At 42.5% G+C, this 25,938-nt stretch overlaps 1 protein-coding gene across 8 annotated transcripts in view; it reads right to left on the bottom strand.

The window, feature by feature from the left end:
- tmco4 (transmembrane and coiled-coil domains 4) overlaps nucleotides 1–25,938 on the bottom strand; it is a 93,165-nt gene that overhangs the window by 31,625 nt on the left and 35,602 nt on the right. For 7 of the 8 annotated variants that reach the window (XM_069918798.1, XM_069918800.1, XM_069918802.1 and 4 more), the window contains one exon: nucleotides 15,142–15,226. In XM_069918798.1, coding sequence (XP_069774899.1) covers nucleotides 15,142–15,226 — 85 coding nt within the window. Of the gene's footprint in view, nucleotides 1–12,630; nucleotides 13,992–15,141; nucleotides 15,227–25,938 lie in introns of those variants that run through there. The other variant, XM_069918806.1, reaches the window with a different exon arrangement.

The raw sequence follows: 25,938 nt of genomic DNA, 5'->3' as shown, positions 1-25,938 counted from the left end.
CTCCCCATATCCCCTAATTCCTCAATCATGTAAAAATTTATCTAACTGAATTTTAAATATGTTTAATGAGGCAGCCTCAACCACTTCCCTGATTAGAGAATTCCAAACATTCACTACTCTCTGGGAAAAACTATTTTTCCTCATCTCTGTCCTAAATCTACTCTCCCGAATCTTGAGACTGTGTCCTCTGGTTTTAGTTTCTCCGGCCAGCTCAAAAAACCTTCCTACACCTATCCTATCTATACCCTTCATAATCCTATATGTTTCTATAAGATCTCCTCTCATTCTTCTGAACTCAAGCGAATACAATCCTAGATGATTTAATCTTTCATCATAAGTCAACCCCTTCATCCCAGGGATCAACCTAGTAAACCTCTGGACTGTCTCCAAAGCCAGTACATCCTTCCTCAAATATGGAGACCAGAACTGGACACAGTACTCCAGGTGCGGTCTCACCAGTACCTTATACAGTTGCAACATTACCTCCCTACTCCTGAATTCAATTCCTCTAGTGATGAAGGCCAACATTCCATTTGCCTTCAATAACCTGCTGCACCTGCAACCTAACTTTTTGCGATTCATGCACAAGCACTCCCAAGTCCCTCTGCACAACAGCATGCTGTAGTTTTTCACCCTTTAAATAATATTCAGCTCTTTTATTTTTCTTGCCAAAGTGGATAACCTCACACTTACTAACATTGTACTCCATCTGCCAGACCTTTGCCCACTCATCCAGCTTAACTATATCCCTCTGCAGACTCTCCACATCCTCATTACAATTTGCTCTTCCACTCAATTTGGTGTCATCCGCAAACTTGGCCACACCACATTTTGTCCCCTCCTCCAAGTTCTGAAATTTAGCTAGTTTAACATTTAGTTTATCAAGATGGTAGCAATTAATGAGAATAATTATGGGAGGGCAAGGCAGGCTAAGCAAATGGGACTGATTTCAGTGAGCAGTAACTTGGGGCATAGATTCAAATTAATTGGTAAAGAATTAGAGGGGATTTGAGGAAAAAAATATTTCACTGAGTGGTGTTGATTGGGAACTTCCTGCCTTACAAGGTAGTGAATGCAGAAGCTCTCAGAAAAATACATGAATGGAGACATGGAGACATGGAGAAATAACTAGGGGAGGTCAGAGGTACGTTTTCTCCCACCCCCCCCACACACACACACACAGTGGTAGGTGCCTGGAATGCATGGATGAGAGTGGTGGTGGAGGCTGGTACAATAGGGACATTCAAAAGACTCTTTGATAGACACATGAATGAAGCAAAATAGAGGGTTATGGGTGTGAGGTGGGAAAAAATAGATTGTTGTGGAGTAGGTTTAGGCCGACACAACATCGTGGACTGAAGAACCTGTACTATGCCGTAATGTTCTATGTTCTAACCGTAGGGATACTGACAATAACCCTGGGGAATGGGATGATCTATTTTTGACTGCCTTGAACTTGAATGTCCTCTTTTTGTGCAAATGTTAGGATTGACAGGGTAGTGGGCCTGATCATCATAACTGTACATATGGAACATTAAATCAAGTTTCCAGATGACACCAGCAAGCACGGTACAAAAATAATGAGGATATGGTGGCTGTGGACTGCCCATGATGTGACAAGCAGACATACAAAGCCAATTGTACTTGGAACACAGCTGTGGACAGAATTCAAACAGCAGCGTCCACTCATGGTGTAACATTTCCACAGACATAGATTATATCACTACATCACTCAGTTAGCACTTTACATTCAAACTCGTCCACACCAGTTTCAGTTTATTTTTGTGAAGGCTAACAAGTTTTCAGAATCAGACTGCTGCTTCCATTAAACTTGTTTAAGATGGAATCTGATCCTGAATTCACAAGCACATTTACACAAAAAAGGCAGGCAACTTTACTGTACAACTTGCCAAGTTGTAAATCACTGCCTCTGCAAGCCAATGCCCCAAGGGTGCTGTGACCTGGCTGCAGATTCAGACGCATTTGGCTCCACTGTGAACATGAGGTAGTGACTTAATACCCCAGAAATACATGCATAAGTATATCCGAACTATGCATCAGGTCTGCCCCAAAACCACTGGAACTTTGCTAAAAAACCTTAAGCCTTTTTTGCACAACCATCAATGGGAGGTAGGAAAAAATATATAGACATAGAGCTGTGGAGTATAGAAACAGGCCCTTCGGCTCACTCTTTCATGTTGACCATGATGCTTAGCTACCCTAGAATTAAAGAAAAAAGCCTGCAGATGCTGGGGTTGAGCGCAAAACACAAGCACGCTGGAGAAACTCAGCAGGTCACGCAGCATCCGTAGGAAGTAAAGGGAATACCAGACGAAGGGCCCAGGTCCAAAACGGTTAGCACAACGCTATTACAGCACCAGCAACCCGGCTTCAAATCTGGCGCTGTCTGCAAGGAGTTTGTACGTTCTCCCCACATCTACTTGGGTTTCTTCCAGGCTTTCCTTCCACCCTTCAAAATGTATGGGGGCTATAGGTTAACTGGGATTCTTGGAAGGCACAGGCTCGTGAGCTGGAAGGGCCTGCTACCATGCTGTACGTCTATTGCTTAGCGAAACTAATTCCATTTGCCTGCATTAGATCCAAGGACCAAACTAAATATCTTTTTAAATACTTTAATTTCTATCTGCCACTACCATTTCCTAGAACTCGTTCTATCTAACCATTAACCTCTCTATAGAAAAACGGCCTCGGTATCCTTTAAATTTCTTCCCTCTCACATCAAACCAAGGCCCACTAGCATTACACATATAAAGAAGTGCCTAGGATTAAAAAGATGCCATTTACCTAGAGCTGCCATCATTTTATAAGCCTACCCTAAGTCTCCCATCAACCTCTTGCATTTCAGTGACAATAAGCTCATCCTATCCAATCTCTCCTGATAAGACCTCCATTCCAGGTTATATCCTTGTGAATCTCTTCTGCACTCTTTCTAATGCGACCATATCCCTTCTGCAATACTGTGATCAGAACTGTACCCATGACTCTGAATGCAGCAAACCAATGTTTTACACTGCTGCAACCTTTCAACCCTTCTCTCATTTTTGATGCTTCAGCCTAGGGATGCAATCATGCCAAATGTCTTCTTCATACCCTTTTCAGGGAGCTACGAATGGACTCTATACCAACCTTTGTATATCAACACTCTGTCCTCGCTGCTACCATCAGGAAAGAGGTATCGGTACCACAAGGTTCGCACCACGAGGCTTAGGAACAGCTGCTACCCCTCCACCATAAGAGTCTCAACAATAAACTTAATCAGGGACTCTTACTTTTGCACTTTATTTTTTTTTCCTCTCTGTAGTACACAGTTTGTTTACATTTCTTTATTTGCTTACACTTGTATGTTGTGCACATTTTTTTTATACTGACAATATGTTGTAATTCTACCTTGCCCACTGGAAAAAGAATCTCGGGGTTATATGTGATGTCATATATGTATTCTGACAATAAATTTGAAATTTATTGTAAATGCCTTGTTAGTGTTTGACTGAACATAAATCAAATCTGGGTTTTGCAGATATTTGCAAATATTCTGCCATTAAATTGCACTACAAAAAAGGAGTACTGAAATGCTGGGTTACGAACGTCTGACTTACGAACAAATTGTGCCCCCAAATCGCGCATCTGCATTATGCTACCTCATGAACGCCCCTTGCAGTATGCAAGACATCGATGGTAAGTGTTAACTTTTAATCATAATTTTTTTTCTATCCAAACTGTTTTAAGAACTGTTTTTTTAAAAAAATATTCAGTACTAAAACAAACATTTGATGCTAAATAAGAACTGTTCTGACTTATTTACAAATTCGACTTGAAGACAGATATAGGAATTGATCTCATTTGTAACCCGAGGACACTATGTACACTAAAAATGGGAGTGAGAAGTCCAGGAGAAAGATGGGAATGATATGGCAGGATGGGTGCTGGTGTATAGGGACAGTGAAGAAAGAAAGAACTGGAAGGAAAAGTGTACTGCCCTATTTGAAGGGGTTTAAAATTGGACCAAGGGAAAAGGAAACAGAGAGGAGGGCACAGGGAAGGGAGCAGCAAAGAATGTTTTTGATTTTACTTTGGATGGATTAATGGAAACTACACCAGGCGGTGAGATAGCTTCACATTTTAATCAGAGGTTTCCAAATAACACTGCACTAGTCACGCATGAATGGCTGCAGTGATGTAGCCGCAGGAGATATTTGAGATAAATAACTTTCCCGTATCCCATTACTGAACTGCATCATCAGTGTTTTGATTCAACTTTGCGGGTCATCTCCTATAAATCAAGCAGCAATTTGCAATTTGATTTCTTGCCATTTTCCTACATTTCTTAACATTCACCAACACAAACAACATCTGATTTGAAATTTGCTTATTCACTGCAATGTTTGCGGCTCCATACTGATGGTCTGTGGCCAATTGAAATCCATTGGTTTTCATCTCCCCTCCTAACTCAACTGCCCAACCTCATGCACCCCTGGATTGACATGGCAGAAAAATATTTGGCATGGCTGATTTGCCCTTTTCAGTTGGACCATATTCATGGCTCATCTCTCATTGCCTTTGAGCAAGAGATCGTCGGCAACGTCCGAGAATCATTCTTGCTGGTGGTGTCCTCTCAAATTGTTTCGTAAGGAATTCCATGATTTTGATCTGAGGAACATGTAGGAATGATCACCTACATTCAAAAAGAACAGATGTTTAAATTGTTGCAAGGGAATTCAGAACATCCCCTTGTAATTTGACAAAGTGTTGCCTGGTAGGGAGTACTGGTGGCAATGGGGTTACATCTAGAGGCAGCAGCACCATTTAGGAAGCCATTTTGTCACATGGCAATAAAGAATTGAGTGTTGTTGCAGCTACACCCATCCAGTTGAGGGTGGAATACTTGGCAACACTTCTGCCAAGTCCTGTCTTAGTCCTCAAGTGACGTTTATTGACTTGGAGTCAGTCTGTTTAAGTTGGGGATCTTGGTGAGGGTTAAAGAAATGGTAGTACAGAAGCACTTTTCTGAGCTGATCATAATATACTGGCCTGTAGTGGAACCTCAGGAATGTCAATGTGATCCACAGAAAGTAAAGATTCCTGTCTGTTCATTTCAAATTTATCCGGAATTCAATCAACCAGCAGCCTCAAACGATGGCAAAACATATGCGGAAAATAAATAGGTTTAAAAAATACACTAATCTAAAATTGGCACGCCTTGCCAATTTAGTTTGCCAATCCACGCAACTCGCCACCAGAAAATTCACTTGTTCTGCATCTACCAATCCCCATAGGTGCCAGATATCAGGGGTTTTACTGTATATGTGACATTCCTCTGTACCTGCTGATACAACAGTGGTGTCCCACAACAGAAATGAATGCTGTAACACTGCAAAGAGAACCAGTAAATTAAAAAATGTCGAAGAACAATCAATAACAATTTTCTTGATCAATGATTCAATTTCTACGCCACAAATCGAAGAACCAGGAACTTGAACTCCAAACATTCTCTAATCCAAATCTGTTTCAGTATGGCAAGATCTGGAAAAGAGGATCTAACAAACATGATAGAGAGATCTGGTGAGAGGAAATTTAGAAAATTCAAGTGAAAGTTCAAAACCATAATGCAAAATGGGTTTTGACAACCAAAGTCTGTCCAGGACAGGGCTGAGCACACAAACCAACATCAGTTAATTTTTCTAATTAGTATCAGGCTATGGAATAAATGGAAATGTTTGGGAATTAAAAAAAAAAATCAAGAAGACCAAGACTGTAAAGGTTTTATAAATATGTAAAAAGAAACAGATTAGTGTTCATTAATGCGGATCCAGAGGGTACGGAACTTTTAGAATTCTCTGTCAAAGAGGGAGGATCAGAGCCAAAACCTTAATGAATGGTGCAAAAGACATGGGAGCATAATGGCCTATTCCTGCTCTGTATAATGCTTTTAGAAATCCCAATACACCTTATAAAATATTTACATCCCTATGGCTCTTGGAGTACAATAAACATTTAAAGCAAGTTTTAACTTGCCTGCTTAATCACTTTATTTTCTTTCCACAACAGTTTCTCCCAACTCTGTCGCCTTTGACTGGATTCCAAAGAGTCACGGTGCTTTTTCAGACTTCAGGCAGATCAATACAGTAAACGTTCCCCTATGAGAGGTGATCACAGCAGATCCTCATCCAACATCCTCATATGGAATTTACACTAAAATGCTGGAGAAACTCAGCAAGTCATGCAGGGTCCTTGAAATAGCAAAGATAAAGATAAAGCAAACACAACATTTTGGGGCTAAGTCTGAAAACAGGTTCCTTTTCATCGATTACAGCTCAGCTTTCAACACCATCATCCACTCACTCCTAGTCAGCAAGGTCCAAAACCTAGGCCTCTGCACTTCTCTCTGCAACTGGATCCTGGACTTCCTCATCGGAAGACCACAATCACTACAAATCAGAAACAACATCTCCTCCTCACTGACAATTAATACAAATTTCTACAGGTGTACTGTTGAGTGCATTCTGACTGGTTGCGTCACTGTCAGGTATGGGTGGTGCCAATGCATAGGACAGAAAGGGGCTACTGAGAGTGGTGAACTTAGCCAGCGCTATCATGGGCACTGGTCTTCACTCCATTAAGGATATTTCAAAGTGGGGATGTCTCAAGAAAGCAGTCTCTATCGTCAAGGACCCTCACCGCCCAGGCCATATCTCTTCTCACTGCTACGATCAGGGAGGTACAGGAGCCTAAAGACCAACTCCAGATGGTACAAAAAAAGCTTCTTCCCCTCTGCCATCAGATTCCTGAATGGACAAGAACTACAAACACTACCTCACTTTTTCCTCTTCTTTTGCACTAATTTATAGTAATCTTTTGCACCTTTAATGCTGGTGCAAAACAATGAATTTTGTGACACATGTTCATGACAATAAGTTCTGATCAAGGTGTGAGCAAAAAGTAGGCTGATGCTTGAATAAAATGGTGGGGAGAGGGGAAATAGTCCTTCCAAGCAAAGCAACACTTCATGTGAATCTGCGGGGGTCATCAACTGCTCCTGTTGAGGCCTTCTCTATGTTGGAGAGTCCAGATGGAGACTGGGAGATCATTTTGCTGAACACCTTTGCACTGGCTGATGGGCATCTCCTAGTGGCCAACCATTTCAATTATGCGCCCCACTCATGCGCTGACAGGCCTGTCCAGGGCTTCGTGCACTGCAAAAGCACAGACACCCGTAAATTGGAGGGGTAACAACTAATATTCTGTCTGCTCACTCTCCAACTGATGGCCTTAACATCAACTTCTCCAATCTTCCTCTCTTCCCCATCTCTCTGTCTCCTTTCCTCCAGCTCTCCACTCCCTACCCTCTCCATTCACAGAGCAATCCTCTCCCCCATCACCTCGGCTTTTTTTTTCTTCTACCCTTATCTACCTATGAGCTCTTGCCTGTGACCCTGTGCTCCTCTCCCTGCCACTCCCCATTTTATTCTGGCATCTGCCTGCTTTTTGCTGGGGCCCAAACTCTTGGTTACATATTTCTATCTTTACTGCATAAAGAACACCATGTTTCTTGCTGAGTTTCTCCAGCATTGTTGTGTAAACTACAATCACAGCATCTGCAGATTTTCTTGTTTAAATCCATATGTGGATGCATTTTAAGAAAAGTTACCTGAATGCCATATGTTCTGTTTCACATCAGTTGGCACCCACTCCTACAAAGCAGAAATATTAGCTAGTGTTCACAATCAAAGTTTGGGCTGGAAAACTCATGTGTGTGCATATTGAATGAAGGCAATATCAGGTATGGCTGTGATGCCTTCTAGCTGCTTACAACCCTGGCCAATAAATGAAGAGGGACAATTTGGTTCTGACAGGGAGGTCAGCAGCCAAGGAACCTTCCAAAAATATTTGTGGGGAAGTCAAATTTAAAAAAAACTGAAAGACAGGTTAGATTTCCCAACCATAAACAAGAATAAGCTGGCAAGCTAAAGCTCTGTACATCAAAAGATAAGGCACTCCAAATGGATTTAGATAGATCCTGCTCATGATCTAAACTCCACGAATAATTAATAATCCTCACTATATTCACCTTTGCGCTGTGTTGGATTATTAACTCTTTGGAATCCATGCCCGAGTTTTCAGGGACCACCAGCAAGCACATATACTCGGTATCCCAGTTTCAGGAACTGCCAACAAGCACATATATTCCATTTACCCATGGACCCAATCTTGATTATATATTATGAAAGGTTAAAAATGGCTGGAGTCCAAAGGGTTAAAAAATGTAACTGCTGGAGTGATCATAATCTGAATCTTTACTGTACAGGGGCTGTTAGAGGCTGTTTCACTCTGCATACTTACATACACATCAAAATGAATGCATGACCAAGCAGTTTTAGAACTTAGATATTCAGATCTCATTTCACAGCAACACCACACACATCGCACTTGTTACAACAACTGAAAATCATTCATCACGAAGTCATTTTAAAACCCAAACTGAGATGTGTTGTAATAACTCCACACAAATCATTCTACAATGTATGTTACAGCTGTGATCCCACACTCATTGGAAAACAAGTGGATTATAAAACCAATATCAATTAACTTAGGATGTCAAGCATCTGTAAACAGAACACAGAAAAAAGGAACTTCTAATTTTTCAACAGATTTACTTATAATATATCCCAGCAAGTCTATTCAATATTATTCTGTCCATATGAGTACATTCATGGTCATTCAATATTCAGATTTTACCAGACAGCTGCTGTCTATGTGATCACAAGAGCCTCTATCTAGATATGACTGTAAATGTCTGGAATAAGCAGATGTATCCTATCCAAGGAATATCTAAAAGAACATTAAAACCCCAGGGATCTGGCACCTATGGGGTTTGGTAGACGCCAGATAAGTCAATTTTCCAGTTGCTTGAGACTACATGTAACATGGATTGGTGAACTAATGGTGAGGTGCGCCAATTTTAAACTTCAATACTTTTTACCTATTTATTTTCTGCTATTTTTTTTGCCGGTTGCTTGAATTCTGCGTAACAGGAATTTTACTGTAATTGCTTTTGAACAACAAGGTGTCAGGATTCATCTTACTTGCAAGCAAACAGTTCTCATTATGGTACTTCATTTTCATTGGTGTCCATCCACCTGTTAAGAGGAATTGTAAATCTAGATGGAGGAAATTGACTTGGACTCCAGACGTTGGGTCACACCCTAAATCTTGAAGCTGCACAATTCATGAGTAAATTTTGGAAGCCTTAATGCTGTAAGATTATTGGAAGTTTGGAACTTGCATAAACAAAGGTGATGCCAGATCAATATGTATCTTTTTATTTAAAAATTGGTTCATTTCTTTTAATCATAGATATTAGATTGGATGTTGGATGAAGAGGGCAAATCTCACAGGGCAATGAGATGCACATGAAAAATATACCTCAGGCAGTAAATGGGGAGAAACCCCCACCATCCAAACCTCTAGAATGCCATTGAATGGCTTTAATGGAGGCAAACCTCAGAGACAAGCCTGTATTTGACATTCACTTTCAGATTTATTGACAGGGTACATATATGACATCATATACAACCCTGAGATTCTTTTTCCAGTGGGTGAGGCAGATTTTCCACTTATCGGCAGTGCAAAAAAAAACTACCTAAACATAAACAAATAAAGAAATTTAAACAAACTGACTGTGCAATACAGAGAGAAAATAAACCAATAAAGTGCACCAGTAAGAGCCCTTAAATGAGCCCCTGATTGAGTTTGTTGTTGAGGAGTCTGATGGTGGAGGGGGAGCAGCTGTTCCTGAACCTGGTGGTGTGAGTCTTGTGGCACTGATACCTCTTTCTGTGACTATCAACAAGCTGGAGCTGAAAATAATTGTCTAAATAGCCTACGGTGTATCCAAAACAAGTGGAAAGATCATGTAATTTTCCACCTGTTTTGGACAGAAAATTTCTCAACTGGCCATGAAACAGAGTGGGATTGTAAATGACCCAATTTATTTAATAATCCACTGCATCTATATGGAACTAAAATTGTGGAGGAATGATCAGGAAACTCCTAAAGTCTAACAGCCCTTGATTATCCAGCTAAAATATTAGAAATTACACGATTTTAGAAAAAAAACAGAAATCAAAGTTTCTCTAATCCACTATTGGAGGTACCGTAATGGAGAATGTAAATTACTGGTTAGATAACATGAAGACCTGAACTAATCACCTGGAGTCAAGGTTTTAAATTCAGCCATGAGAGCTGGAGAATTTAAAATTCACCTCATTAAATTGAGGGTTAATATCAATTGAGGTAACCATGAAATTATCAATTTGCTGGGAAATTTTGTTGACCAACAACATTTGGGCCATCTTTATTTGGACTTATTTAAGTTAGAACCAATCCTTAAGGTTTTTTGAAGTAATTGACCAAAGTTCAAGGGTAATCAGGAAGAAGAAATGACAAGCAGACCCTATAAATGAATTATGAAAACCTGAAATTACTGTTGGAAAGAACCAGTGAAGTGGGAAGTAGCTGATTTTGGTTAAATACACTATGTTTGCTTTCAGCTGTTTACAAAATCAAACAAGAGCCAGAACATTTTTTTATTGTCAATTGATCTCCATCCAGCAGGACATTAAAGCAGTTTTTAATGGTGAACAGACTCTATATCACTGCAATGAATGACACAAAAGTAAATAGGAATAAAACTATTCAAGGTAGAATATCCAGTCTGACTAGTTAATCTGCATCCTGCCAAGCATCCTCATAGAAATTGACTCATTATTACATTCAAACCATTTTTGGTACTTATTTTAAAACACCTTGTATGGAGTGCATTTTAATTTCATTTGATCGTCTTCCCGACAAACTGCCCTCAGTGATCAGGAGGATATCGCATTCAAGGTCAGATTGTTGTTATCTTTGTGTCCAACAAGAAATAGCAATACTGTCTATCAGAATAAGTGCAGAAACTTACATTTCCTGCAACTTCAGGGAAGACCAAAGCAAAATTAAAACAAAGCGTGACATTAATCTCAGGATAAAAGCCAGTTCCAGCAGAAACCAGGGGCACTCGCTTTAAATTATTACATGAAAGTACTTCATTTGCAAGGTGTGCTGGATTTAATCTAGTTGGGAAAAGACTGCCAGTCTCAATATCTTCCAGGAGTTGGCTAATGGTATACCACTCAGATTCTTAAAGTTGAGACAATGGATTTTTTTTCCTACTAGCAGGAGTGTTCAAATAAGAAAAAAAAAGTGGTAGAAATATACGTATATCATCTGAAAAGATATGAGGGAGGGGTAGAAAACAATTTGAATTCAAGATTCTAAAGATCTAAGCATTATCAATGCTGACTTTATTAGAGGTAAAAAAAAGTTCACACACATAAATATGAAAAGAATTGAAATTAAACTAAAGCCACAAATTGCTGTAATATGTTAAACGTATAAAGTGAGTGATGGAAGTAACTAAAAAAATCAAATTCAAGCCATCTGTTGATCATTATTTAGCGGCATTCATTGGCATAAGAAATAGATAAAAATGTAACTGCCATACAGAACTTGTGTTGACCATCATAGCTTAGGCAGTGAACCAATACTACTTAATGTGGGAATTTTGGACAGGAAAACTTTTCCACTTGTAAGAATGGCTGTAACCATGAATCCCTCAGGCTGAGTCTCACTGAGCTGGAACCCAAGGTAAATTATTCTGGGATACAAGAGAGAGCAAGAACTACTTGGATACTTCAATGGGAATACAGGTACAGAGAATACATCTCAATGACAGCAGCTTCAAGGAAATCGGGAAGCAGCAAAGAATAAACTGCAGAATCCGGTCCTACCCAGGGGGTATCGTGTACTGACTAACTGCAGAGAGTGTGGAGAGAATGACAACCCAGAGCACACTGGTTGATAAAAGAAGGGGAGAAGAAGAATATAAAGGCTGCTGTCTTATGGATTTGCCAATGTCCAGGACATTGTCCCAAGGATAAATCAAATGTTATTTCAAAATTGCTGGGAAGGCCTTCTGAAAGATAAAAGGGCAAACAAAGCAGCACGATACGCAGAAGAATGAACATCAGAAATAAAAGAGAAAAGGACAGACGAAAAGAATCTAAAAATGGCCACAATAGGAGCCCTGGATTTAGTAGATGACTCCTGCAGATTCTCAAGTGTTGCTTCATTTGGAAGGACAATAGTGGGCAATAGTGGGAATCTTCCAGTTGGCACAGCCAACCATTTCAATTTTGTGCCCCACTCCCATGCCCATATGTCCATCCATGGCTTCATGCACTGCCAAACAGAGGCCCACCCATAAATCGGAGGAGCAACCCCTATAATTCTGTCTGGACACTCTCCAATCAGATGGCATAACACTGGTTTCTGCTAATCCACCCTGTTCTCCCTCTCTTCTCTATCTCTCTATCTCCTTTCCGTCAGCTCTCCACCCCGCTTCCCTCTCCATTCATAGAGCCACCCCCCTATTTGCTGTTGTGCCCTCCCTCCCTTATCCACCTATCACCTCTTGCCCATGGGCCTGTGCTCCTCCCCTGCCCCTCCCCCACTATTTTATTCAGGCTCCTGCCTACATTTTGCTTATACCTTGATGAAAATTGAGGCGCCATGAGTATAGCTGTTGGCGAAATGCTGTTGCAGTGCCAGCGACCAGGGTTTAAATCTGGGGCTGGCTATAAGGAGTTTTAATATTCTCCCCGTGTCTGTGCGGATTTCCTCCAGGTGGTCTGATTTCCTCCCACAGTTCAACATGTATCGGTGTGTAATTGAGCAGGTGTGTGTCCCGAAACTTTGGCTATGTATCTTTACCTTTTCTGTTTAAAGTACATTGTTTGACCTGCTGAGTTTCTCCAGCATTGTGTTTTTACTGCTAAAAGAATCTCTGGGTTACAATTTGAGAAACAGCTCAATGCATGGTTCAAAGTATAGCATGTCAATGAGAATCCTCTATTGGAACAGCAATCATCCAAACCACATAGATTGGTTGCACCTGAATTGTCTTGGGAGAAATGATCACATAGTTGCATGAGAGTTAAGACATAGGGAACTGAGAGAGCAGAAAAGGATGCAGAGAGCATTAAAAAAAAAGTTATTTAAAACAAAATCAAAATGTAAACATCCATGCCATTACTGCTACTGATTTGCATTGTTTCTAAAATAAATGGAATGGAACCCTTAAGTGGAATGTGCCAAAAGTGTACAAGAGGACCAAGTTAATCTCCACAAATTATACTATTGATTGAAAAATGTAAATAACAAATGTTAATTTGTTGCTAAAGATCAATTTTTAAGTGCAATTAATTTGTGCTTGTGCCTGATAAAAATGTTTCTATAAAATGTCAGTGAACATTTGGAATAGAAAACATGTTGGTCAGGATCTGAGAGTAAAGCAATCTCACAGGTGATGCTAATTTAGAATTTGAATGATCAGGCCGTGAAAGTCCTTCTACAAGACATTTCCTTGTGTCCTCTGCATGAGTCTCTTAATAGGGATGTATCTCGTCTGACCAGCAAATCCAATAAAGATCCCATTAGAAACAGTGTACATTGTTTCCCCTTACAGTTACAAATTAAATGACCAGGCTTTATCTACAGTGCCCTCCATAATGTTTGGGACAAAGATACTTTTTTTCCTTTATTTACTCCATGCTCCACAGTTTAACAGTCACATGTAATTAAAGTGCACATACAGATTTTATTCAAGGTTATTTGTATACATTTTGGTTTGACCATGTAAAAATTACAACACCTTTTATACATAGTCCCCTTATTTCAGGGCACCATAATGTTTGGGACATATAGCTTTACAGGTGTTTACGAGTACTCAGGTATGTTTAATTGCTTCATTGGTGCAGGTATAAGTGAGCTAGGCTTGTTTCTTAGTTTTTGACCACCTTTTGAGTCTGCAGTTGCCATTTTTTAATGTGAGGACCAGAATTGTGCCAAGGAAAGTCAAAGAAGCCATTATGAAGCTGAAAAACAAGAATAAAACAGTAAGAGACATCACCCAATTACCAAAATCAACAGTTTGGAATATTATTAAGAAGAGTGTACTGGTGAGCTCAGTAATCACGAAGGGACTGATATTCCAATGAAGACCTCCACTGCCTATGTCATAAAAATTCTTATTATAATGAAGAAAAATCCACAAACACCTGTCTGACAGATCAGAAGCATTCTTTAGGAGGCAGGTGTAGATATGTCGATGAAGAGTCCATGAAAAGAAATACAGAGGCTACACTGCAAAATGCAAAAATGGCAAAGGCGTTACGCTTTGGATCTTGGACAGTTCCTTTATGCCTCTACACTTGGCTCTTGCCATCACTCTGACACAGGTTAATCTTTGGTCTCATCTCTCCACAAGACCTTTTTCCAGAATTCTGCAGGCTCTTTTAAATACTTCTTGGCAAACTGTAATCTGGCCATCCTTTCTGTGGCTAACTACTGGTTTACATCTTGCAGTGTCGCCTCTGTATTTCTGTTCATGAAGTCTTCTGAGGACAGTAGTCATTGAGATATCCACACGTGCCTCCTGAAGAGCATTTCTGATCTGTTGGATATATGTTTGGGGATTTTTCTTCATTATGATGAGAATTCCTTTGTCACCAGTTTGCTGTCTTTTCTTAATAATGTTCCAAACAGTTGATTTTGGTAATCCAAAAGTTTGGGCGATGCCTCTTACTGTTTTATCCTTGTTTTTCAGCCTCATAATGGCCTCTTTGACTTTCATTGGCACATCTCTGGACCTTATGTTGAAAAATGGCATCTACAGACTCCAAAGGTGATCAAAAGCTTAGAAGCAAGCCTAGCTCTCTTGCAATTTCACCAATGAAGCAATTAAACATACCTGAATAATCACAAATACCTGTGAAGCCAAATGTCCCAAAATTATGGTGCTGTGAAATGGGAGAACGAAGTATAAAAAGTGCTGTAATTTCTACATGGTCAAACCAAAGTGTATTCAAATAACTGTGAATAAAATCTATATTGTGCACTTTAATTACTTGTTTGATTACAAATTTAAAACTGCAGAGCACAGGGGCAAGTAGAGGAAAAAACATGTATTTCTCCCAAACATTATGGTCGGCACTGTATTTTAATTGAGAGGACTTCTTTTTGTACCTTTCTCTTGAAGCAACTCTTGAAGACAGAAGTAAATCACTCGTGCTCCAAGGCTGAAGCCAACTAAAGTGACGGGTCTCCTGCCCTGTGGAAAACATCAACAAAGGAGAGTGAGAAGAGTTGCTTATTTTATCTCTCCTTTGAAGTTGTGCAGTCAGCTGCTTTGAAATATAATTTGCATCACTTGCCACATTACAGCCATCAAGTTTATGTAAACGAGCACTGGTACAGACAAAGAATGGCTTGCTTACCTGGGGAACACTCAAAAGTAAACACTCATATATTTTCAACTGAATCAATGGCCACATGAAAGGCTAGAAATGTTCCATTGCAATGAATGTGGGAAAGTATATTTGGGTTCTAATCACGTGTGAAACTGGAATCTACAAAAGCATAGCATTCATGATATCACCAAGCTTTGACGGAGTATAAAACAGACTGACAGCTCTTTGATTAGTGAGTTTACTGAAGAGGTAAAAGACTGAGGGACGCTGAGAGTGAGGGAGGAGATCTGGTTCGGATTGTTCCAAATGTCAAAAGGTCAAAGGCAGTTCAACTCTCTCCCTACCAAATTATTAAAATGTGTTAAGTTAGAAAGTAGCAGGAGATACTAAGTAAAAATAAGGAAATTAGGAATGCAAGAAATCAGGGCAAGTTTAGCGCCCAAGGTATTGTGGCGTATGTAACCAGGCAACAACAGTAAGGGTGGTTATAAATTCTTTTTTAAACAACTGGTGTGGTGAGGTAGTTAAAAAAATGGTGACTCTGCTGGAACTGCTGTGTGGACTCTGGAGAGCAAAGAGGACGGACTCAAAAGGGTTCAACCACTCGTTCCTAACACCAGCAGCTTTGCACAGGTGTTAAATGGCCTGTTAAAAGAACAGACAGTGTTTTTATACTAAAATCTTGCAACCATAGGGCTGTCCCCAAGATGGCGGCACCTGTGCTTGGCAGCGGCCATGAGGGATTGCATACTCTGGGGGAGCAATGGACTGGCGCAGGGCACCAGAAATAGGGAGAACATCCCCACGCATGTTGGGGAGCAGTGGACTGGAACAGGGCACCAGAAATGGGGATGACACGGGGAGATGACCCTACAGGGCAGTGACCATGGCAGCAGACCAGTGTGCGGCTCAGAGGCCGAGGGACACAAGTAGGCAACTTTGGTCAGAAGACCTCCACAGTCTGTGGGCTGCTGGCAAATGCATCACAGGAACTAGATAACAGTGCCAGGATTCGAGAGGGTGCTGAGGGCAAGAGGGGCTCCTGAAGCGTCACGGGCATTGAAAGCCTCATATTTGTATCGGAGGGTTGGATCAGGAGCTTGGGTGGCCGATGGATCGAACAGGAGTCTGTGCGGCTGCAGAGGAGGCAGGAGGGCTGAAGGCAAATCCATGGACACTCAATGACTCTAAAGAGACTCTTTTTTTGTTCTCTTTCTCTCATACTGTTAGGGGCGACACCAATGGTAACTCTTTGTCTGCCTTGTGGAGGGCAGAAGGAAATTTCATGCCCACAAAGGAATCTTGAAAGAGGTACCAGAAGTTTGATTTTCACATATGGAGAATGTGCAGTTAAATCCAAGTGAGGAAGCTGTATAACCTAGAAAATACAGTGATTCATGTACACCCAAGTGATGCATGGGTTTGGGGAAATAATCAAAAAGCCTGCAGAGTAGCCGTTAGGTAGTAAATACTGTGGCCAGAATGATGGGCAAGACATTACGATGCTGGTGAGACTGAGGGAGAAACATTAAAAGATAGAAAAATGGGGTTGAGGTATATATATGTTTGGTTGAAATTTGGGATTGTAAGGAAGGGGTTGTGGATTTCAAGTTCAAGTTTATTATCATCTGACTGTATATACAGCCAGATGAAACAGCGTGCTTCCTGATCACAGTGTGTGTGCAAACACAAGCACACCCACACAAAACATAGCACATATAATCATATATATTCATATAATATACATATAATTTATCTATCTGTCCATTTATTTATTTATTTTGGGATGAATTACTCGGTTAAAGGTTACCGTTCATCAATCTCACAGCCTGTGGGAAGAAGCCATTTCCCAGCCTGGCAATCCTAATTTTGATGCCCCTGTACATCCTTCTTGATGGCAGTGAGTTAAAGGCACTGTACGCTGGATGAAAAGTGTCCTCATTAATTCACTGAGGCCGAGGAGTCACTTTATGGAGTAGTGGCCGGTCGGGAAAACCAGCCCTCTCCAGAAAAATTGGAAGTTAGGAAAAGACAAAGGACAACAAAAATAAAATATAAGAAATAGAAGATAAAGTTACAGTGAAGAGAAAGAAGATGGAACCCAAGAAGGAGAAAGTAAAAACAACCGAAAAAAAAAGTAGAAAAGTCGCCGGGGAAGAAAGAAGGCCTTACCTGCACGAAGGATCAGGGAGCTGTGGTGGCGAGGAGTGCCCGATAACCGAGGTTAGTTCCTGCCCTGTAGCGTCCCGACTTCCCAGCCGATGGACTTCAATAATGGCTCTTGGAGCCAAAGAAAAGTGCACAATAAAAGGAAAAAGAGGACACCGATGGGAGGGGGGCTCAGCAGAGGAGCAGGCAGCCACAGCGCGAACAGCTGAGGGACGCCCGACACCAGGGCGCTCAGCTGGAGGACGAGGAAGGCGGCAGAAGAGAGAGCGAGGAAACAGATGAAGGAGAAAGACGGAGGGGTGATCGACAAGAGGATCAACGACAGGAGGCCCGACGGACGAGCAGCCCAGGAGGGGAGGACCAGCAGCAAGAGACCCGGCAAGAGGAGGCCTGACAAAGAGATACAAGCAGCTCATCAGGAAAAACAGAAGAGACACAGAAAAAGAGGAAGAAGAAGACCAAGATCTTCTCAGAGAAATAGAAGGTAAAACTGATGGAGAGAATATACACAAAGCTTTTTTTGAAGAACAAATAAGATCATTAAAAGAATGGTTATCATTATAATTTAGATCAATTAAAAGGAAAATGAAAAGAGCAGAAGATTAAATGCAAAGTTTAGAGCTGGGCATGACAGAAATAGGGAAAAGAGTAGAGAATATGGAAGAACGAGAAACGGCTGTAGAAATGGAAGTAAATGAGTTAAGAGAAAAATTGGAAGAGTGACAAAAAAATTAAAGAGACACAAGAGCTGTTATCTCAGATAGTAGGCGAAACAACATAAAAATAGTGGGCCTGAAGGAGGGTGAAGAAGGCACATACATGAAAGAATTTATAAAAGAATGGATCCCGAAGGTCCTGGGAATGACAGAAATGCAGGAAGAAATGGAAATAGAAAGGGCACACAGAGCATTAGCTCCGAAACCGCAGACACATCAAAAACCAAGATCCATCTTAGTAAAATTTTTGAGATATACGACAAGAGAATACATAATGAAACGGGCAAGGAATAAAGTTAGAGAAGATAATAAGCCATTGGAATACAAGGGTCAAAAAATAATTTTTTCCCCAGACATAAGTTTTGAACTCTTAAAGAGGAGGAAGGAGTTTAATACAGTGAAAACGATTTTATGGAAAAAAGGTTACAAATTCATGTTAAGACATCCAGCCGTGCTTAAAATATTTATACACGGGGAGCAAAACAGATTGTTCTTGAATGCAGAGGAAGCGCAAGAATACTCAGAACGTTTACAGGACAGAAGAAGAGATGAAGAGATGTAACAAGAATGAAGAATGACGATAAAGTATATATAAAGATGTAAAAACAATGTATATGTAAAGAAGTAAAGAGGGAAAAGAGAAGGAAAGGAAGGAAGTAAGGGGGGGGGGAAAAGAGAGCTTTGTTATGTGTTTAGAATAAAGTTTTTTGGGGAAGGCTGGGGGGAGAGGGAATAACTGTCACTGCAAAATCAGTTGCCGCTTGCGAGCAAGATCACAATCCAAATAGAAAGGGGAGTTGTGGTTGCCAGGCAAGGGATAAGGGGCAACTCAGAGAGGGTGGGAGCATTTGGGGTTAAGGTATTATTGGGTGTGGGAACTGTTGGGGTATCTTATATTTTAAATGTATTTAATAAGGTAAAGCTAAGAGAAGAAAATGGGAAAAATGGGGAGGAGGTGGAAAAGAGGTGTAGGCAAGATACAAGATGGCCACGTTGAACTATATGACTATAAACATTAATGGAATACATAACCAAATTAAAAGGAAGAGGCTACTAAATTTATTGAAGAAGGAAAAAAATAGATATCGCATTTGTGCAGGAAATACATCTAACTGAAGTGCAACATAATAAATTAAAGAGAGACTGGGTAGGACATGTAGCGGCAGCATCATATAATTCAAAAGCTAGAGGTGTAGCCATATTAGTTAACAAAAATGTACCAATCACAATAGAGGAGGAAATAATAGATCAAGCAGGGAGGTATGTAATGATAAAGTGTCAGATATACTCAGAATTTTGGAATTTGCTCAATATATATGCGCCTAACGAGGAGGATCAAAAGTTTATGTAGGATATTTATTGGAAGATTGCAGACACACAAGGAAACATACTGATAGGAGGGGATTTTAACCTTAATTTGGATCCAATGTTGGATAAAACTGGACAAAAGACAAGCAAAAAGAATAAAGTGGCCAAATTTATGGTTAAATCAAGCAGGAAATTAAACTTATAGATATATGAAGGAGGCAACACCCAAGAGAGAAGAAACTTTCATATTATTCGAGTGGGCACAAAACTTAACTCAAGGATTGATATGTTTTTGTTGTCAGCCCATATTCAAGGGAGAGTTAGGAAAACTGAGTATAAAGCTAGACTACTATCAGATCATTCACTCATATTATTAGCAATAGAACTGGAGGACATCCCACCAAGAACATATAGATGGAGGTTAAACTCCATGCTACTTAAAAGGCAGGAATTTAGGGAGTTTATTGAATGCCAAATTAAAACATATTTTGAAATAAACACAGAATCAGTGAAAGACAAATTTATATGATGGGACGCAATGAAAGCCTTCATTAGAGGACAGATAATAAGTTATGTAACTAAGATGAAAAAGGATTACAATTGGGAAATAGAGCAGTTGGAAAGGGAGATAGTAAGTACAGAAAAGGAATTTGTAAAAAGGGATGATATAACGAAAAGGACAGAATTGGGGGACAAAAAATAAAATACGAAACATTACAAACGTATCAGGTGGAGAAGAACATAATGAAGATAAAGCAAAAGTATTACGAACTGGGAGAAAAAACACAAAATATTAGCCTGGCAACTTAAAACAGAACAAGCTAAAAGAACTGTATTGGCATCAAGGAAAAAGGACAAACAAATTACATATAACCCAACAGAGATTAATGAAAACTTTAAGGAATTTTATGAACAATTATACCAAACTGAGAACGAGGGGAAAGATGATAAAAAAGAGGAATTTTTAGCTAAAATTGAACTGCCAAAATTGCAAGAAGAGGAACAAAACAAACTAATAAAACCATTTGAAATAGAGGAAGTACAGGATATATTAAAAAACTGCCGAACAATAAAACACCAGGAGAAGATGGATTTCCAATAGAGTTATATAAAACATTTAAAGAGTTATTAATTTCTCCTCTCCTGGAAGAAATGAACCAGGTAGAAGAAACAGAAAACTTGCCAGATTCATGTAAGACAGCAATAATTACAGTAATACCAAAGACGTGGAAGGATCCATTAACACCAGCATCATATAGACCAATATCTCTACTTAACTCAGATTATAAGATAATAGTGAAATTATTAGCAAACAGATTGGCTGATTGTGTACCAAAAATAGTAAAACAAGATTAAACTGGATTTATGAAGAAAAGACAAACAGCAGATAATGTCTATAAACTTATTAATCTAATTCATGCAGTTCAAGGACATAAGAAGACAACAGTGATTGTTGCTTTAGATGCAGAAAATGTCTTTGATGGAGTAGAGTGGAACTATTTAATTAAAGTATTACAGAGGTTCAATCTACCAGAAGAGTATATTAATTGGATTAAAGCATTGTATAATGGTCCATTGGCGAAGGTAGCAGTAAATGGATATGTATCGAATCACTTTAAATTAAGTAGGTCAACTAGACAGGGATGTCCACTATCCCCCTCATTGTTCGCCTTAGCAATAGAACCTTTGGCAGAACTAATAAGAATAGAAAATAAAATAAAAGGAATAAAAATAAAGGAGGAGGAGTATAAAATCAGCTTATTTTTAGATGACATCATAGTATACTGAACAGAACCAGAGATATCAATAAAAGAATTACATAAGAAATTGAAGAAATATCGGAGTACAAGATCAACGCAAATAAAATTGATGTGATGCCAATGAGTAATGCAGATTATACAGAATTTTAAAAAAGAATCATCATTTAAATGGCAAGCACAAGCAATCCGATACCTAGGGATCAGGTTAGATAATAACTTAAGCCACTTGTACAAATGAAATTATCAGCCACTGTAGAGCTCATCGAAAGAACCAAAGACTTGTTGATCCAAACCAAGGCTTTTATTAGCAAAAGACAGGAGCTCTTCACAGGTGGCCGACCAGTCCGGAATGATCCGACCTGGCTAGGGACACAACCCTTTAAGGCCCAGACAATAGGCGTGGCTTAGCTCTCAGCCAATCGCTGTAAGCACAGTCTAGATACAGTAACTATATACACTATGTACATTGGTGATAGATCTGTACTATCACATTCACCCCTTCTTGGAGAACGGACCCTGGGAAAAAAAAACCAAAAAAAAAAACGAGGGAGAGAATGAAAGGAAGGGGTAAGTCAAGGACTGTAGCGGTCAGGGGGTCTGACCATCCGGCATGACCGCCATGGTGCCGGGATTGGGGTCGCTGGGATGGTGTCGCCGGGTGCGACTGCTCCGTCGCTCAATTCCCCAGTCGTGTTGTCGGCAGGGTGGCCCGGGTCGTTGGGGTGCTGTTGGTCCTTCTGTTGCGGCACGGGGCCTGGGGAATAAAGAGTTGGGGAAGGTTGGGTTGGGGGGTTTGCTGGGACTACCGCGTGCTGAGCTAGGTCCCGCACCAAAACAGTGTCCTCCCGCCCGTCTGGGAACTCAACGTAGGCGTAATGTGGGTTCGCGTGGAGTAGAGTCACTCGGTCGACCAAGGGGTCATTCTTTGAGTGCTGGACGTGGCGTCGCAAAAGGACGGGGCCAGGGACGGTGAGCCATGCCGGTAGAGTGGTTCCTGATTCGGATTTCCTCGGGAAAAGGAACATCCTTTCGTGGGGGGTGGCATTTGTTGCAGTACATAAGAGGGAGCGGATGGAGTTTAAGGCACTAGTGAGAACCTCCTGCCAGTGAGAGGTGGGGAGATCTTTAGACCGGAGAGCCAGTGTAACCGCTCTCCATATGGTGGCATTCTCCCTCTCGACCTGGCCGTTACCGCGTGGGTTATAGCTCGTGGTCCTGCTTGAAGCGATACCACACTCCAGAAGGTACTGTTGCAGCTCCGCGCTCATGAATGAGGACCCCCTGTCACTGTGGATGGAATTGGGGTATCCGAAAATGGCGAAAATACTGTGAAGGGCCTGTATCACTGAGGTGGCAGTGGTGTCTGGGCAGGGCACAGCGAACGGGAAGCGGGAGTACTCGTCGATGGCCGTAAGGATGTAGGTATTACGGTTGGTCGACGGTAGGGGCCCCTTAAAGTCTACGCTAAGACGCTCGAAGGGGCGGGTGGCTTTGATAACGTGGGAGTTATCCGGACGGAAGAAGTGGGGCTTGCATTCAGCGCACACCGAATAGGCTCGGGTCATGGAGCGGATCTCCTCAACTGTGTAGGGTAGGTTGCACGCCTTGACAAAGTGGGCAAACCTAGTGAGCCCTGGATGACAGTGCGCCTCATGGAGTTTCTGTAGTCTGTCCATCTGTATGCTGGCGCACGTCCCCCTGGAGAGCGCGTCAGGTGGGTCATTGAGCTTACCAGGCTGGTACAGGATGTCATAGTTAAAAGTGGAGAGTTCGATTCTCCATCTGGCGATTTTGTCGTTTTTTATCTTACCACGCTGGGTGTTGCTGAACATGAAGGAGACCGCACGTTGATCAGTCAACAGTGTAAAGCGCCTCACAGCGAGGTAATGTCTCCAACGACGCACCGCTTCAACTATGGCCTGGGCCTCCTTCTTGACCGAGGAGTGTCTACTCTCCGGACCCTGGAGGGTTCTGGAGAAGAAGGCTACAGGCCGACCGGCCTGGTTCAAGGTGGCTGCCAGGGCGAAGTCGGATGTATCGCTCTCGACTTGAAACGGGACAGACTCATCGATCGCGTGCAGCATCGCAGCAGCGATCGTCGATTCAATCGAAAGCCGCTGTGGCTTCAGTCGAGAGGGGAAAGGACGTGGTCTTGATAAGAGGGCGCGCCTTGTCGGCATAGTGTGGAACCCATTGGGCGTAATACGAGAAAAGGCCCAGGCAGCGTTTGAGAGCTTTCTGGGTATGGGGGAGGGGTAAGTCCATTAGGGGATGCATGCGGTCAGGATCTGGCATGACTATCCCGTTCTCCACCACGCAACCTAGAATAGCGAGTCGTGTGGTCCGGAAGACACACTTGTCCAAATTGTAAGTCAGGTTCAGCTGACGGGCAGTTTGAAGAAATTTGTCTAGGTTGGCGTCGTGGTCCTGTGTGTCGTGGCCGCAGATGGTGATATTGTCCAGATACGGGAAGGTAGCGGTTAGCCCATTCTGGTCCACCATCCTGTCCATTTCCCGCTGGAAGACCGCGACACCATTCGTGACCCCGAATGATACCCTGAGAAATTGATATAGCCGCCCATTCGCTTCAAAGGCCGTGAATGGTTGGTCCTCGCAGCGGATCGGGAGCTGGTGGTAGGCCGAACGTAGGTCAATGGTGGAGAAAATGCGGTATTGGGCGATCTGGTTCACCACATCCGTGATGCATGGCAGGGGGTACGCATCCAGGAACGTGAAGCGGTTAATGGTCTGGCTATAGTCGACCACCATCCGTAGTTTTTCCCCGTTCTTGACAACCACCACCTGGGCACTCCAGGGGCTTGAACTGGGTTCGATGATGCCCTCATCCAGCAATCTACACACCTCATTCCTAATGAATTGCCTGTTTTTGTAACTATATTGCCGACTTTTGGTGGCCACAGGCTTCCAGCCAGGGGTGAGGTTTGCGAAGAGTGCTGGCGGGGCAATCCGGAGTGTGGAAAGGCCGCAGGATTGGCCCCGGGGCACGGGGGCGGGTTGCTCGGGTGCTTCGGGGGTGGGGCGATGGCAGACCGATAGGGGGGCCTGGGGTCCCCCAAAGTGTAGGGACACCGTTCGGAACTGACACTGGAAGTCTAATCCCAGCAACACTGGGGCGCACAATTGGGGAAGGATGAATAATTTGAAGTGGGTGACCGTTACGCCCTGTACTTCCATCGTGGCGATGCAATACCCCTTTATCCCAGTCGAGTGCGACCTCGTCGCTAATGAGATCCTCTGGGTAGTGGGGATAATGTCAAGTCCCCAACGGAGGGCCAGATCTGGCTGGATAAAACTGTCAGTTGACCCAGAGTCAAATAAGCAAATGGTGTAGTATCCAAGCGCTTTAATCAGTTCCATTGCTCTGGTGAGGGGATGAGAGCATTGCTGGTTTAGTGTTATTGAAGCAGTTTTGCACGATGACATCACGCAACGGGATGACGTCACGCAACGGGATGACGTCACGCAACGGGATGACGTCACGCAACGGGATGATGTCACGCAACGGGATGACGTAGTCAACGCTCGAGGAGCAGGTTGGAGGACCTCCCGGAAGTGCTGTTGTGGCGGCGTCGACGGGTGAATGGTAAGTAGTGGGGTTTGTAGTTGCTTGCGATTGGCAGTGGGTAGGTCGTTGGTCGCGGCGGTCGGGCCCTGGCGGTCGTTGGCGATGGACGCTAGGGTGAGTACTTGGTTGGCCGCAGGGGTGGCTGTGGTGGCGGTAGCAGCAGCGGTAGCATCGGCCCCGGGGGTGTCTGTGCCGGCGGCAGCAGCGGCGGTAGCGTCGGCCCCGGGGGTGTCTGTGGCGGCGGCAGCAGCAGCGTCGGCCTCGGGGGTGTCTATGGCGGCGGCAGCAGCGGCGGTAGCGTCGAGTATTCCGCACGGGGGCGAGAGGCGGGCCAACACCATGGTTGCGAGGGTGGGCTTCCCCTTCCGGGTTCGGCGTATCCGTGACGTCAGGCGTTGCCGTGCAGGGGAGCCCTCGCTCTCATTGGACGAGAGCTCTGGGGAAGAAGAGTTTGAATGGGATAGTGGCGGTTGGGTTTCACACGAGGCACTGTGTTTGCCGGCGGCCATTTTAGACCTACAGACTGCAGCAAAGTGGCCCTTTTTAAGGCACTTCTAGCACCTGGCTTTTCTTGCTGGGCACTGGGACCTGCTGTGTTTGTCCCTCCTGCAGAAATAACATTTTGGGTTCGCAGGGGGCAGGGTAGCAGCAGCCGACAGGCCGTCAGTGGTAGGGTAGAAGGACACTCTACTCACATCAGAACGAGGGGTCCAGTCCCTAGAGAGCTCGGTGGACTTTAAGGCTGCATCCTCCATTGTGATTGCAATCCGGGCCACATCCTCTAGTTTTTCTACCCCTTGCTCGAGCAAGCGCAGCCTCACTTCGTTCGATCGGAGCCCGGCCACATAGGCATCCCGGACGAGATCATTTGTGATCTCGGCAGCAGTTTTGTCCACACAGTTACAGTCCTTGCCCAATGCCTTTAATACTTGTAAATATGCCCTGCTGGACTCGCCGGGCTGTTGCTTCCTTGAAGCAAGCACGAGCCGGTCATGAACTCTGTTCACCGGTTGATTATACAGTTCTTTCAGTAC

Source organism: Narcine bancroftii, chromosome 2 (assembly GCF_036971445.1).
Source record: "Narcine bancroftii isolate sNarBan1 chromosome 2, sNarBan1.hap1, whole genome shotgun sequence".
Taxonomy (NCBI): domain Eukaryota; kingdom Metazoa; phylum Chordata; class Chondrichthyes; order Torpediniformes; family Narcinidae; genus Narcine; species Narcine bancroftii.
The sequence above is the reverse complement of the archived record's forward strand: the minus strand, read 5'-3'. Positions and strand labels throughout refer to the sequence as shown.